General features: G+C 50.7%; 1 protein-coding gene across 23 annotated transcripts in view; it reads right to left on the reverse strand.

The window, feature by feature from the left end:
- DIP2A (disco interacting protein 2 homolog A) overlaps positions 1 to 13,371 on the reverse strand; it is a 111,739-nt gene that overhangs the window by 19,412 nt on the left and 78,956 nt on the right. For 17 of the 23 annotated variants that reach the window (XR_012431850.1, XR_012431849.1, XR_012431848.1 and 14 more), the window contains 8 exons: positions 12,749 to 12,868; positions 11,189 to 11,303; positions 8,959 to 9,098; positions 5,700 to 5,836; positions 4,951 to 5,031; positions 3,938 to 4,065; positions 1,069 to 1,183; positions 218 to 419 (listed from right to left, as the gene is read on the reverse strand). Coding sequence is in view for 13 of the 23 variants with exons in the window: in XM_074033845.1 (XP_073889946.1) it covers positions 218 to 419; positions 1,069 to 1,183; positions 3,938 to 4,065; positions 4,951 to 5,031; positions 5,700 to 5,836; positions 8,959 to 9,098; positions 11,189 to 11,303; positions 12,749 to 12,868 (1,038 nt within the window). In the remaining 10 variants the exon portion in view is untranslated. The remainder of the gene's footprint in view (positions 1 to 217; positions 420 to 1,068; positions 1,184 to 3,937; positions 4,066 to 4,950; positions 5,032 to 5,699; positions 5,837 to 8,958; positions 9,099 to 11,188; positions 11,304 to 12,748; positions 12,869 to 13,371) is intronic. The other 6 variants (XR_012431853.1, XR_012431856.1, XR_012431854.1 and 3 more) reach the window with 3 other exon arrangements.

Below are 13,371 nucleotides of genomic sequence, written 5' to 3' on the forward strand. Positions count from 1 at the left end.
GAAACCACCATGAGGTGATGTGGTTAAGTTGCCCCATGCGTGGCTGGTTCGCAGGAGGTGGCATCATTCTGGGGTGTACACTTGCTCTGGCTCTTGACCCCAGCCCCAGAACAAACCTGTTTGCACTAGAGGGTCTAGCAGGGCTGCACCCTAACCACAAACACGGCTGCTACCAATGTCAAGACTAGACAGCATCCTGTTGTTAGGTCCAACTAACCTGGTGGTTTCTGGCGAGGTTTGGGGAGGTTGGTAACACAGGTGTGAGGGCACATCAGCACATTGCACGGGTGCAGTGTCCCTTCCAGAAAGCGCTGTTTGGTTTCAGAAATGTGAATCCCTCCGAGGGGAGCCTTGGGCAAGGTGTTGGCAGGAACCAGAGCCAGACAGTACACGCCCACCTGGTGGATGCTATCGATGGCCTGAAAGGGAAGGACCCTGTTTGGCACAGGCCCCCAACTTGAGGCTGGGGAGATGCTGGGCGGGGGCCATGAACATCCCCTCTGTGGACCTGTCCCCAGGCCAGGAAATGGTGCCCTCTGGACATTTTGTTGAATGAGGAAACAACATGAAGAGGAGTGTGTGCAGTTTTCCACCATTTAACTCAGAAAGGGGACACACACTGTATTCGTGTGCACATGTCCATAAATCTGAGACCAGAGGCTGAGGGATGGGGCAACGAGGAGACGATGGGGAAAGGGCACAAAGCCTCAATTAGACAGGAAGAGGAAAGTTTTTTCTTTGAGATGCATTGCACAGACTGGCGAATACCATAAATAATGTACATCTCAAAATCACTATGAGGGTGCATTTCAAATGTTCTCATCAGAAAAAAAAAATTAAGGTGATGGATATATTAATTATTCCATATAGTATTCATAAATTATAACATCACTTCATACCCCATAAACACAAACAGCTATAATTTGTCAGTTTGCGATGAAAAATGCAGATAAACAAGCTGGAAGCAAGGAGGACAGGGCGGAACAAGCCAAGCACTCGGCGCTTGGAGAGGAGTGGGGGTGCCAGCTTGGGAGATTCACCCAACCATAGGCTATGCCGGGTGCCCACCTGCAGCACACGGCTCATCCACTGGAAGCTGTCCTCCTCCGAGGCATCCGGCCGCTGCTCAGCCACCAGGACGATCCGGTCATCATGCAGCACGGTCACAGAGAACACAGCGATCCTGAGGGATGAGACATGGAAATGGCCACACGGCAAGAGGCCAGACAAGACAGAGATGCATTCTCACCCGCACAATGGAAGAGGCAGGCTGTCCTAATATTTAAAATGCAGTCTATCAAATGGGGCTATCTGCTGCAAATTCATAAAGTAACTCATCATTCTAATCTCCTTGAGGATGGTTGAAATGTATCTCAAGTCACAAAAAACAGAGAGGACTTCAGGACAAAGCAAAACAGCCCCAGAGACACATATTTTTACAAGAAAAAATTCCTTAATCTGATGTAAATTTCCTTGTGCACAAATATTTGTCTAAAGTTCTATTAATTATATTTTAATCCAACAGATTGCATCTCTCTTTTACTAATCTATTCACATTTATAGAGGTTAGTATATTTAGACGTGTTTTTACTATCTTAAAAATTTCAACATGTCCTCCTTTGTTCTGTGTTGCCTTTTCCTTCTTTTAGACTTTTAGTTGATATCTCTGTCTTTTCCTTTATAAAATAAGAAGATGTTCTCCCCACCAAACCCATCATGTTAGGGTATCTACACCATTCTGACTCTGGGATATTATGGATATACTGTCTCTTGTCCTTTCCTTTGACTTGACTGGTGTGTACACACACACACACACACACACACACAATTTATACAACAGACCTCACCTAGTATTGAGTTCTCCTTACTCTCATACATCTTACAGCACTTCCTGAATTTATTTCTCTTAGTATCTTGACCAAAACTGTTTTCAGTATGGACCTTTATGTGTCAAAACTTCTGAAATTTACATGATTGAAAATATTTTTTATTACAACTGCAAAATTAAGTAACAATTTGGATAAATTGGGTGCACTGTTATCTTGTGCCAGTTCCACTGTGGGGAAGTCTGACGTGTTTTGCTTGGCTTTTGTGTGGTCCATGGTGAGAATACAGATAAGCTCAACATGCCATGGGGCCCTCTGTGGACCATTTCCCAGTCCAGAGAACCCCAACCACCTGCTTCCTCAGACAATCCCTGCTCCACTCCATGCATTCCTTCTCCCTGAGTTTGCTATCTGGACACTAGCCCTTCTCTCCCATCTCTCTTAATAGTTCCTTTAAAGTTCCTATTTTACTTCCAGAGTAGTTCCCTAATCTGACTTTCCACCTTCTCAACTTGTTCTCTAGCTGTATCCATTCTATGTATTCCATCTACTGTGTTCTTTGAACAATTACTTTGTTAGCATTTCTTGATCTTATTTCATGTTGCAAATCTTCTATTGCTCTTCTTCCAGTGGCACATATGCTCTCAACTGGTTGTGGTTCCATTTCCAAGTTCCTGTATTCCTCAGCTCTTCCCTAGTCGGGACAGGGAGGCTATTCTGCCTGCAGATGCAGTCACCCAGGCCCCAGTTATTCACTCAGGCTTGCCTCGCCTCATCAGGATCCTGCTTGGGGGACGGGGGCTTCATCTCCAGGTACCATCAGGTACAGGTGGCCCTGTGAGGGGGTGGTCTCCCTGTTCCACCTCAAAGCAGGGTTTGGGCTACTTGATGTTATCCCTAAGGACACCTGCCCAACGTGTCCCCCATTTCTGCCGTGAGGGGCAGGTCACGACCCTGGTTGTGCCACCCTCCCCCTCCCCCTGCACACACGCGCACACATACATGTACACACACACATGTGCGCACACACGCATGAGCACAGCCTGCCCTTCCCGGTCCCCTGAGCAATCTCCCACCTTCTCTGTTGTCCATCCTCTGGGCTTTTTCCTCAAGACTAACCATGATGACACACCACTTTGCAGAATCCCCTTGTGATTGCTTTAAGGGCTGCTCAAAGGCAGGGTCTGGCCTGGCTCCCAAGTACCTTAGTTTGAGTAACAAAAGGCACACCCTTGGCCAGGCACATTGGCTGACACTTGTAATCTCAGCACTTTGGGAGGCCAAGGAGGGAGGATTGCTTGAGCCCAGGAGTTCGAAAACAGCTTGAGCAACATAGTGAGACCCTATCTCTACAAAAATATTAAAAAATTAGTCAGGTGTGGGGTGCATGCCTGTGGTCCCAGCTACTCAGGAGGCTGTGGTAAGAGGATTGCTTGAAGCCTGGGAGCTGGAGGCTCTAGTGAGTTAGGATCATGCTCCTGCACTCCAGCCTGCGTGGGCGATAGAGTGAGACCCTGCCATTTAAAAAAAAAAAAAGGCAACCCCTTGAGAAAAATAAAATTTAAAAAGGCGGCTGGTTGAGTGGACCAGTTAGGGGAAGAGCTTCCTCCCAGACAAAGAGCTTGGGAGCAGAAGGAGCGAAATTCTCTTCCTGGCCCCGGTGCCCAGGGGCATAGGCCCAGATGTCTATTTATTTGCTCAAGAGAATCTCTAAGGTCCTTGCTTTACACATGTAGAAAAGTTGAGTTGATTTTTATTCCAGAGGCAATGTAGGGTGCTGTGTGTCTTGCAGAGAAAATGACACTTTTCTGTTTTAATTCACATTGCAAGGTTATTAGGAACTTAGACCCACTTCTCCTTAGGCTTACTCAATTCTTCCCTCTCTGATTTGTCCCCTTGAGCCTTTGCCCAAAATTGTGCATCAAAACCTTATTTTCTTGAGGAATTGAAGGAACTCTTATTTTCCTTTTACTTTAGGAGTTTTCTGATGTACAACAACTTTTAGGCTTTGTGAATTCAAATTTGCTGGGCTTTCCATCTACTGTAGAAAGACTTCCCGAGCTGTAAATGGAAGGAATCTACTCCCAGCACAGGGGTCCGCAGCGCATCACCTGCCTCTGTAGACAAACTTCATGGGCTCCACGGCCAGCGCGGTGGCCACAACGTCATCTGCATTGTGTCTGCGAACTCCAGTGACCATCAGCCCGTCCAGTTTGCCCACGATGAAGACCAGGTTGTCCTGAAGGAAAGGGTGTGGGTTAGGACTCCACCCACAAGAGCAGAAGCTGGATGCGCCAGGACCATGGTCAGGCCCCCCAAGAAGGGGCCAACAGCACAGGAGCCTCGAGCGCCTTGCAGACAGGTCAACGCCCCACAGACCCAACCTGCAATGCAGGCCCTGTGACAAGCCAGGCTTGGAAGAGGAGCAGACTGTGTGGAAGGAATGGGGGCTGCTGGGGCAGCATCAGGAAGGGAAAGGATCACAAGTGGGAAACAAGTTGTGGGTAGAGTTTGCGAAGGACTGAAAACTGCTGAGCTAAGGGTGGGGTCCCAAACCCGGCACCAGTGACCTTCTGGGCTGACAATACCATCTCAGGTGCTGTCCTGGGCTAATGTTGGGCTCTGAGCAGCATCTCTGGCCTCTAGGTACTCACTAGACGCCAGGAGCACTCCCCTTCCCTGAGTTGTGACTAGCAAAAATGTCTTCAGAAGTTGCCAGAATTCCCCTGGGAGGGAAGGGGCAAAATTGCCCAGTTGAGAGAAACACTGGACCAAGATGTTACAAATAGAAGTATTTATTTTTAAATAGTTTAGACATCCAAAATGGTAAAGAATGATATAATGAATACTCTCGAACGTGCCATCCATACAAAAAGCAAAACATCCTCATCCACCCCAGGGACTCCCGACTTGAGCCTGTGTGCAGGACTGTGCACTGGTCTTGGAGGTGTGGACGGCCCTGCACACAGGTAGGGTTGATGGGCAGGGAGGTCAGCACAACCGACCAAGGCCACATGGGAGGTCAGGAATGGCTGGGACAAGGGCAGGACTGCAGCGAGGTGTCCCTTAGCCACACCCCCTACCTTCTCTGACTGCCAGTCCTGGTACAGGAGGACATACTCACAGGCCCGATGAAGCCCAGCAGGCCTGTCCTGGTGAATGGCCTGTCAAAGACGGGTGCTCCTCCTGCGGTGACCGGAACTGCCTGCACAGAGTGGAGAGGGGCATGATCAGGCTGTGGCCCCAACCAACTGACCAAAAAGACCCAGCAGGCGGCAAGAGACTCAGCACCATGTGCACGCCTGCTGGCCGGGGGAAAAAAGACCCAGCAGGCAGCAGAAGACGCAGCACCATGTGTACACCTGCCAGTTGGGGGAAAAAGGAGGCTGGCCCTGCATAGGCCCAGTTTCTCTGGCCTGGCTGCTCCATCTCCTGGGCAGGCCTCCTGAGGCAGGACACAAGCATCCCTTTTACCGCTGCTCTGGGTGCCTGGCCTCCCCTGACCTCACTAGACTTGTCTTGAACAACTCACATCACAACAATGCAAACGCAGCAGAGGGGTGGTTTCCCTGGGGCCACGGTGAGTGCCTTCCTATCGGCCACTAGGCTGCACCCACACGCCCTTCTCCCATGCAGGACTGTGGGAAGCACGCTGACTCCCAGCTCTCCACAGCGTGCCTGGTCCTGGCCCTGCCCTCACTCTGGGAGGACACACAAGAGTGTGCAGGCCATGTGCCAACAGCCCCAGCAGGGCCTGTGTGGAGAAAGACCATCCCCGCAGCCTCTGCAATCCCCCAGCACCCAGCACACCTGGGGCCCCATGAGTGCTCACAGAACTTAACTTCAACATGAAAGTCAGGAAAAGGGACAAACCTCAAACACATTCTTCGTGATTCCAAGCAATCCGTAGTAGGCTGTGCCAGTTGCACTGGAATTGACGCATATTTCTCCCACTTCGTCAGTTTTACAAAGATAAGGGGTACCTTCTAACTTCACAACACATACATTAGCTAAAATGAGAAAAAAACTCAACATAATAAAGAACGTGTTTAAATGGATCATTCACAAAGATCTCCTTGCTGCTGTATGTGCAGTTACGGAAACAGGATGTTATATACACAGCATCTTCTTATAAGGAGTTTTATGATACGGATGATACACATGCAACCTAGCTGTAAGTCTTCATATTTTATATGTAATATTTTTTATAATCAATGTAAGGTGACCAGAAAGTACAACACATCCTTCATGTAATAAGCCCGGGCTGACAAAATATTTCCTCTACTATGATAAATAAACCCTGTGCCTCCTCTTGTCATACTGCTCCCTCGGGTCCACGGGGGGTGCTGCCGGCCCTGGCTCCTGACCATCACCACCACACGAGCCTGGGACACCAGCTCCTCTCCAGAGCCTGACAGAACTCTGCCCATGCCTGCCCCCTTTCTAGTAACCTTATTTTAATGCTAATCCACCAGGCGACTCCAGACTAATCTTAAGTCCAGGAGTGCCTCTAAGACGTCTTCATGGAGAAACACCTACTAAGTTCTCCCTAACCTCCAAAACGACCTTGATGCTGCTGCACACACCACAGGCTATGAGGCCCAGGGCGCTCCCTCAGCCACGTGCACATTCTTTCCACAGCGCAGATGCTTTTCCCCAAGAGAAAGGCCCTGGGTCCGGAGGGCTGCAGCGCAGACATCTACCTGTCTTGCAGCCACTCAAGACCAGGATTCTATCTGTTAAGTTCCCCAATGAACCACCCTTTACTGACACGATCCTTCTGCCTCCTTCAGTTTCTCGGCTCTTTCCGCATTTGGGGGTCAATTTGCACATATGCGCCTTTTCATGGAGCACGGATGTCTCAGGCCTCAGCGTGACTCCTCCCACAGCCCCATCACCCAGTTCTGTTTTTACTTAAGTGCACCCCACCCAACTCTGAGCGACCTGCTGCCTTCCCCTCCCGCAAGGGATCTCGTCTGCCTAGTCCCCAGCTCTGCCACAGAAAGGCCTCCAGAAATAGCCTCACACAAAAGCATGAGACGCACAAACGAATGGGCAATGGTCCATTCAACAAAACTTGGTTACTTAGCAATCAATTAACCCATTGGGTCAGCTAGGAACTGTCCTTCCTGTGCCTCTTCTTGAGTTTTTTCTAATGTATTCTCAGCTTCAAAGACAGTAAAAAGAAAGAGAGAGACAACCAGGTATTTGCTGCCTCTTGCCACAAATCAGATAAAAGACTTCGCAGAGAGAATGCAGCCGTGCTTGGCTGATATGGAAGGTGGTGCTTGTCTGTGCTTCCAGGCGGCCATCCAGGCGGCCGTCAGTGCCACACAACACTTACAAGCACACAGAGACTAAGCAAGGTCACAAAAAGCCACAAAGCACCACAACACACTTGATACCATAGTGAACACAAATGCTACAGGCCTCCACAGGGCAGATCAAAAAACTGCTGAAGACAAATCACCCGTAGGATTCACCATGGGGCTCAGTGCCACAACAAGCGGCACAGCCTGGGGGCTGTGGAGGGTCATGGGAAACAGAGGTCCACCTGGGGAAGTGCTGCATGTATGCCTGGGGGAGTGCTGTGTGCACGCCTGGGGGAGGGGGTGCGCTGAGTTCATGTCTGGGGGAGTGCTATGTACACGCCTGGGGAAGGGGGTGTGCTGCGTGCATGCCTGGGGGAGCGCTGCGCACGCATGTCATGTCCTAATCCACATTTTACAAATAAAACACGCACAACTACAGATGTTCCTTAGATTCATTCAGAATCACAACCTCATCATGATTTTCCAGGGAAGTTTAAACAGTTACCTGTATTTTCCCCATAACGTAAATAAGTGACACCCCAATGATTGCTATGTGTGAAAATGTTTTACCCACAGGTTCAAGCACTGTGAAAGACTGTTCTATTTCTGAGAAGAATTACAGGAAGAAAATGATGCTATTCATATGAATAAAAAGTAGAGCCAGAAACATAGGCTGAAACGCTTCAGTCTTATTCAGTGAGGACCCAGCATCTGTGCACACACAGGGATCAGGCACCAGCTGGCCCCAGGCTCCAGGTTAGAGATGGCTGGGCTGCCAGCACCACCCACAGACAGGGTCTGAGCAGCCACAGCCTGTCAGCACCGCCGCCTGCAGGAGGCAGAGTTGCAGGCACAAGGGCCAGGATGCTGAGCCTCTCGCAGTGCCTGCAACCCCTAACACAGTCAGGGCCGCACTGGAAAGGGGGAGACTGCACCGAGAGATGGGGCCCTGCCTCTAGAAGTCACCAAAAGGGGCCCAGACAGCTGCCCATGAACCCCAGAAGGGCCATCACAGGGGGGCAGGAAAGCTGAAGTAGCTGTGGGGTGGCTACAAGGAGGGCAGCCTCAGACCATGTGACAGTGTCTCCACTCGACTATCACCAGGGCCAGGCCAGATTCTGCCTCAGGCTGGCAAGGAAAACCTCCAACATCTAACATGATGGTCAGGCCTACAGAGTCGACTTCTGCAGAACAACAGTTCACATAGGCCTTTCTGACATAGGAGGAATTTCTGGGAAGCTTCCATGAGGCTTCTACCATGATACATGCTTGCTACAACTTACTTAGATAACCTAATTATCAAGTTATTCACAAACATTACCATTTTCCTCAGAGTTGCCCACTTTACATGGTTGTCATGGGGTTAAATGTTTCAACACTTGTGAAGTATGAAGCCTGTGCCTGGAACGCAGTGAGCTATTATCACCATCTTCCCAAACATCAAAGAACTGTAAGTGAGCTGCACAGGGCATACACACATCTTTATGTTTTAGCTTATCTTTAAACTTAACACAAAGCGAGGGAAAAAACTGAGCAAATATTTTACAAAGTAAAATTCCAATTTACATTGAAAAACATTCTTGAAAAATCTTTTACTTGCATGCTTGCTTCTAGAGCACTACTATGAAGCCTGGAGCATTTGTAAGAGGCTGAGGCAAGAGAATCGCCTGGGAGGTGGAGGTTGCAGTGGGCCAAGATCGCACCACCGCACTCCAGCCTGGTGACAGAGCGAGACTCCATCTCAAAACAAAACAAAACAAACCCCTTTTTGTTACGTCAATCAGTCATGGACAAAGACCCACTCTGGTTATGTCCCTTACCTCCAGGCATCACCTGACCAACGTCCTGAACAGTAAGGACTGACAACTTTTCTTCAGTATCCACTCTGATAACACCATAACTTAGACCATTCATTGACAGGACCGCTTTTCTTGGAGGTGGTCCTCCCAGATCAGGTGGCCTAGAAAATAAAACCACCATGGGGTTAACTGACTAGGGGGATAAAATTCCAGGGAAGTGGGGCCACCTTGCCTGCAGCATGATTCTGCACCAAAGCCACTGCTCCATGTTACAGACTTGTGAGAAACGCATGTTCTAAAGATGCTGCAATGTCTCCAAACTACATGCCCCTCTGCAATGTGACGTCAACACTCCACTCAGTGGGAAAAGGGCCTGTGACGACAGTGGCAGTGATGCCATGTGACTTCTAATGCAGGCCAAAACCGTCAATTCAGCTTCTACCCGAGTGTCTTGGGACACTCGGCTGGAGCCCTGCAAGGCCAGGCAAACAGAATGACTGTGTTGAGGCCACTGCACTGCAAGAAAGCCCAGAGCAGCCCACTCTGAGACCAGGTGGGGGCATGAGACGGTACACACACAAGGCTGTCTCAGCCCCTCACCGCTCCTGTCCAAACACCATCTCCTGCAAGCCAGAACCACCTGGCAGAGGCCTTCCTAAGCTCCTGGCCCCCAGAAAGCATGAGAGACAATAAAATGACTGTTGTTGTTTGTGATACACAATAGTAACTGGAACCCTGAGCAACAAATGTTAGTGTTTCCTCCAATAAGAAAAAAATTATACAGCTGCATAAAACAAATCACCACAGAACAAAAGAATGAAGAATAATTTATAGTTTGTAGGCGACAATAGTTTTTTTTTTAATTTTTTTTTTTTTTTTTTTTTTTTTTTGAGGCGGAGTTTCGCTCTGTCTCCCAGGCTGGAGTGCAGTGGCCGGATCTCAGCTCACTGCAAGCTCCGCCTCCCGGGTTTACGCCATTCTCCTGCCTCAGCCTCCCGAGTAGCTGGGACTACAGGCGCCCGCCACCTCGCCCGGCTAGTTTTTTTTTTTTTGTATTTTTTAGTAGAGACGGGGTTTCACCATGTTAGCCAGGATGGTCTCGATCTCCTGACCTCGTGATCCGCCCGTCTCGGCCTCCCAAAGTGCTGGGATTACAGGCTTGAGCCACCGCGCCCGGCCTTTTTTAATGTTAAGTGATTAAAAAGTTAGGGTTACTTTTTTTTTTTTTTTTTGAGATTGGAGTTTCACTCTTGTTGCCCAGGCTAGAGTGCAATGGCGCCATCTTGGCTCACTGCAACCTCCACCTCCCTGGTGCAAGCGATTCTCCTGCCTCAGCCTCCCGAGTAGCCAGGACTGTAGGCGCCCACCACCACGCCTGGCTAATTTTTTGTATTTTCAGTAGAGACGGGGTTTCACTATGTTGGCCAGGCTGGTCTCGAACTCCTAACCTAAGGTGATCCACCCGCCGTGGCCTCCCAAAGTGCTGGGATTACAGGCGTGAGCCACCATGCCTGGCCAAGTTACGGTGACTTATAAAAACTTAAGATTACTTTCATGTGTGGAAATACATACCATTTATGAATATATGACGCTAACACAAGATTACAACTGAGGCTAAGACACCTCAGCTGTGAGCACAGTGAGTTCTGCCTCCAGGATGGAGCTGGGGGTGGGGCAGGTGAGATGAGGGGAAAGGAAACCTCAGGAGGGGGGTGAGGAGCACAGGAAGGGCCAAGCCCGCACCCACACACAAGGACACTCAGGGCAGTCTGCAGGCTCAACGTGCCCTCCAGGCTGAGAGAGGTGACATGAGGAAAACCTCCACAAGAGCAGCACAGGCCTCCCGGGAGGTGGGTGGCCGGGCACTAAGCACCAGGCCGGGCGCTTCTCCAGGAAGGTCAATGGTTCCCACAGACTCCACGGCTGACCGACAACTGCCTCAGAGTAAGAAAGAGTTCCTAGGTTGTAATGTTTACTACAGCTACAGATGAGATGACAAGGCCTTTCTAATTTAGGAAGCACTTAGGAAAATCGCGAGCCGGCATTCTGCAAGAATCCAGAGTATGGCCCAGTCTTGCTACCCAATTCCCCACGCAAACCCAAGCTGGCAAAAAGTGGGGAGCCAGGCACCAAGGTGCTGCCATACAAATGGGCCTGGATCCTAACAGGCAAGGCACAGCTCCAGGGTAACTCAGCTGTATGCAGAGGACTCAACTAAGTGCTCACGAGACATAGCAAGGAATGAGGTTACCTGCGGATGGCGACAGTCAGCGCCTCAGGAGAACTGGCGCAAGGACAGATGACCTCCGGCCTCAAACCTCTGGACTGGAAGACGTTGAGGAAGGCGTCACAGGAGGAGATCGACCCTGCACAGAGCAACAAGAGTGGAACACCAGCACTAACTGCGGGCCAGCATGGAGGGGGTGGCTGGCCACTGACTCAAAAGGAGCACATGCTCTTAGGGGTGTACCAGGCCACGGCTGGTGGCTGCACATGCTCAAGTCAGCACAGCCTGCAGCCATCGGAACCACCGGGCTGCATCAGCAGAAGGAAGGGGTCCCTTCACAGGCGCCCTCAGACTTCATGCTCTTCAAGGGAGATGGTGTCTTTAAAGGAAGTCAGCCACGAATGGTCTGGTGCTCCAAAGGGCAGAAGGGGCGTCCCTAGGGACAGGAGGGCGCTGCATGCAGCGGTAGACTGGCCGCACAGCACTGCTAGGATCAAGTGCGGCGACGGGGAGTGCCACGGGAAGAGACACTGGAGGGGAGACACACACTCCAACTCCACCGTGTGGACCACAAAGCAGCGGTGGGCATGGAGTGGAGACGCAGAGACCTGAGCAGCACTGCAGAATCCAGAAGCAAGCCCTGCCTGGCTTGGGTGTGGACCAAGAGAATGAGAGGCTCTGGGGGTGCTGAAAGGTGGGGTGCTCTCCCAAGAGATGGGGGACACAGGGGTGTTGGTCACACTGGAGAGGGGATAAGATGAAACGTCAGCTTCTGATCCAGGGTAGTCTCCAATGCAGAGACAACGATGCAGGTTAACAAACGACAAAACCCCTAATACCTGGTCAACAGGTATGTGCTGCAACAGGAGCCCCTGTGTGACTAGCATCACCTGAGGCTTCCCCAGAGGAGGTACTGAGTCCGACCCTGGACAGTCCTGGGCCCCCGAGCTCACACCTGCTGCCTTGACAAAGCAGTTCCCACTGGGACCACCGCGCGCAGGAGGTCCTAGGTGCTCACTGGGACCACCGCGCGCAGGAGGTCCTAGGTGCTCACTGGGACCACCGCGCGCAGGAGGTCCTAGGTGCTCACTGGGACCACCGCGCGCAGGAGGTCCTACGTGCTCAGGCAGCAGCCACAGGGAGCCCCTCCCGGGAGGACGTGGGGAACATCTAGGCAAACCAGGAGGGAGAATGCTTGGGTCCTGGTGGGAGAAGTTAAGCCAGAAGCCAGGGATGTGGGTGCACCAGGACAAAGGGCAAGAGGCTGGGGATAGGCCCAAAGAGAAACAGGAACCCCAGGCCACAGCACAATCTGGTAATTTCTTAAGAAAGATGACTCTCATTAAGGCATGTACCTTTCATCAAGCATATTAAAATTGCTTTTAAATTTAGTGGCCTAATAAACATGCATGCGATAAACCAGTGAATCAACAAGATGTTCCGTGTCATAGAAATGATGGGACATGTGTATCTATATGACACTGGCAGCGCAAACGCCTCAATTTTGCTTCTCAGTGTGTTCTACTTTGGTCTGCAGAAGGGGACACTGTGTGGGGTATGCCCCAGCCACACAGACTCACTCACATGGGTTGGCGCCATCGGCCACAATCAGCATGCGCAGTGAGCTGAGGCTGACGTCCCTCTGGCCTCGCTGAGCTAGGAGAGACCAGTGCATGTCTCGCGACTTCACCAGCGCGGCCCGAGCTGCAGAGAGAGGATGGCACAGACATCAGACATCCCTGTGTCACGAGGGCTGGCACCCTCACACGCCCATAGACACGTGTACCTCATCCCACACAAAGGTGTACACACACAGACACAACACTTAGCTCCCAGGTCAGAAGCCCTCTGCAGCCCTCTCTCACATGCAGTCTAACCCTCAAACCTTTTTCCACAAAAATCAACTCTGAGGTACAATTTAGACATCAAAAGCTCAGATCCATTCCTAACGTTAATTTTTTCTTAGAAGCTCCATATTGTTCTTTTCCTATGTGCCCACTTCGTCTCACGTTGTCCCTCCCCAAACCCCTGGTGCTGGCTGAGAAGTGTGAGGACCCCAGGAGCTAAACAGACAGTCTCAGGTCTCAGTCTGGCTCCTGCACTGGCTAGCATGTGGAATCCAGCAATCCCCCCACCCCCACCCAAGTTTCAGTCTCCCTCCATAAAGCAGGACAGACAAGAGACAGCTGCTGCTCCACACTGCTCTG

This window comes from Macaca fascicularis, chromosome 3 (assembly GCF_037993035.2).
Source record: "Macaca fascicularis isolate 582-1 chromosome 3, T2T-MFA8v1.1".
Lineage (NCBI taxonomy): Eukaryota > Metazoa > Chordata > Mammalia > Primates > Cercopithecidae > Macaca > Macaca fascicularis.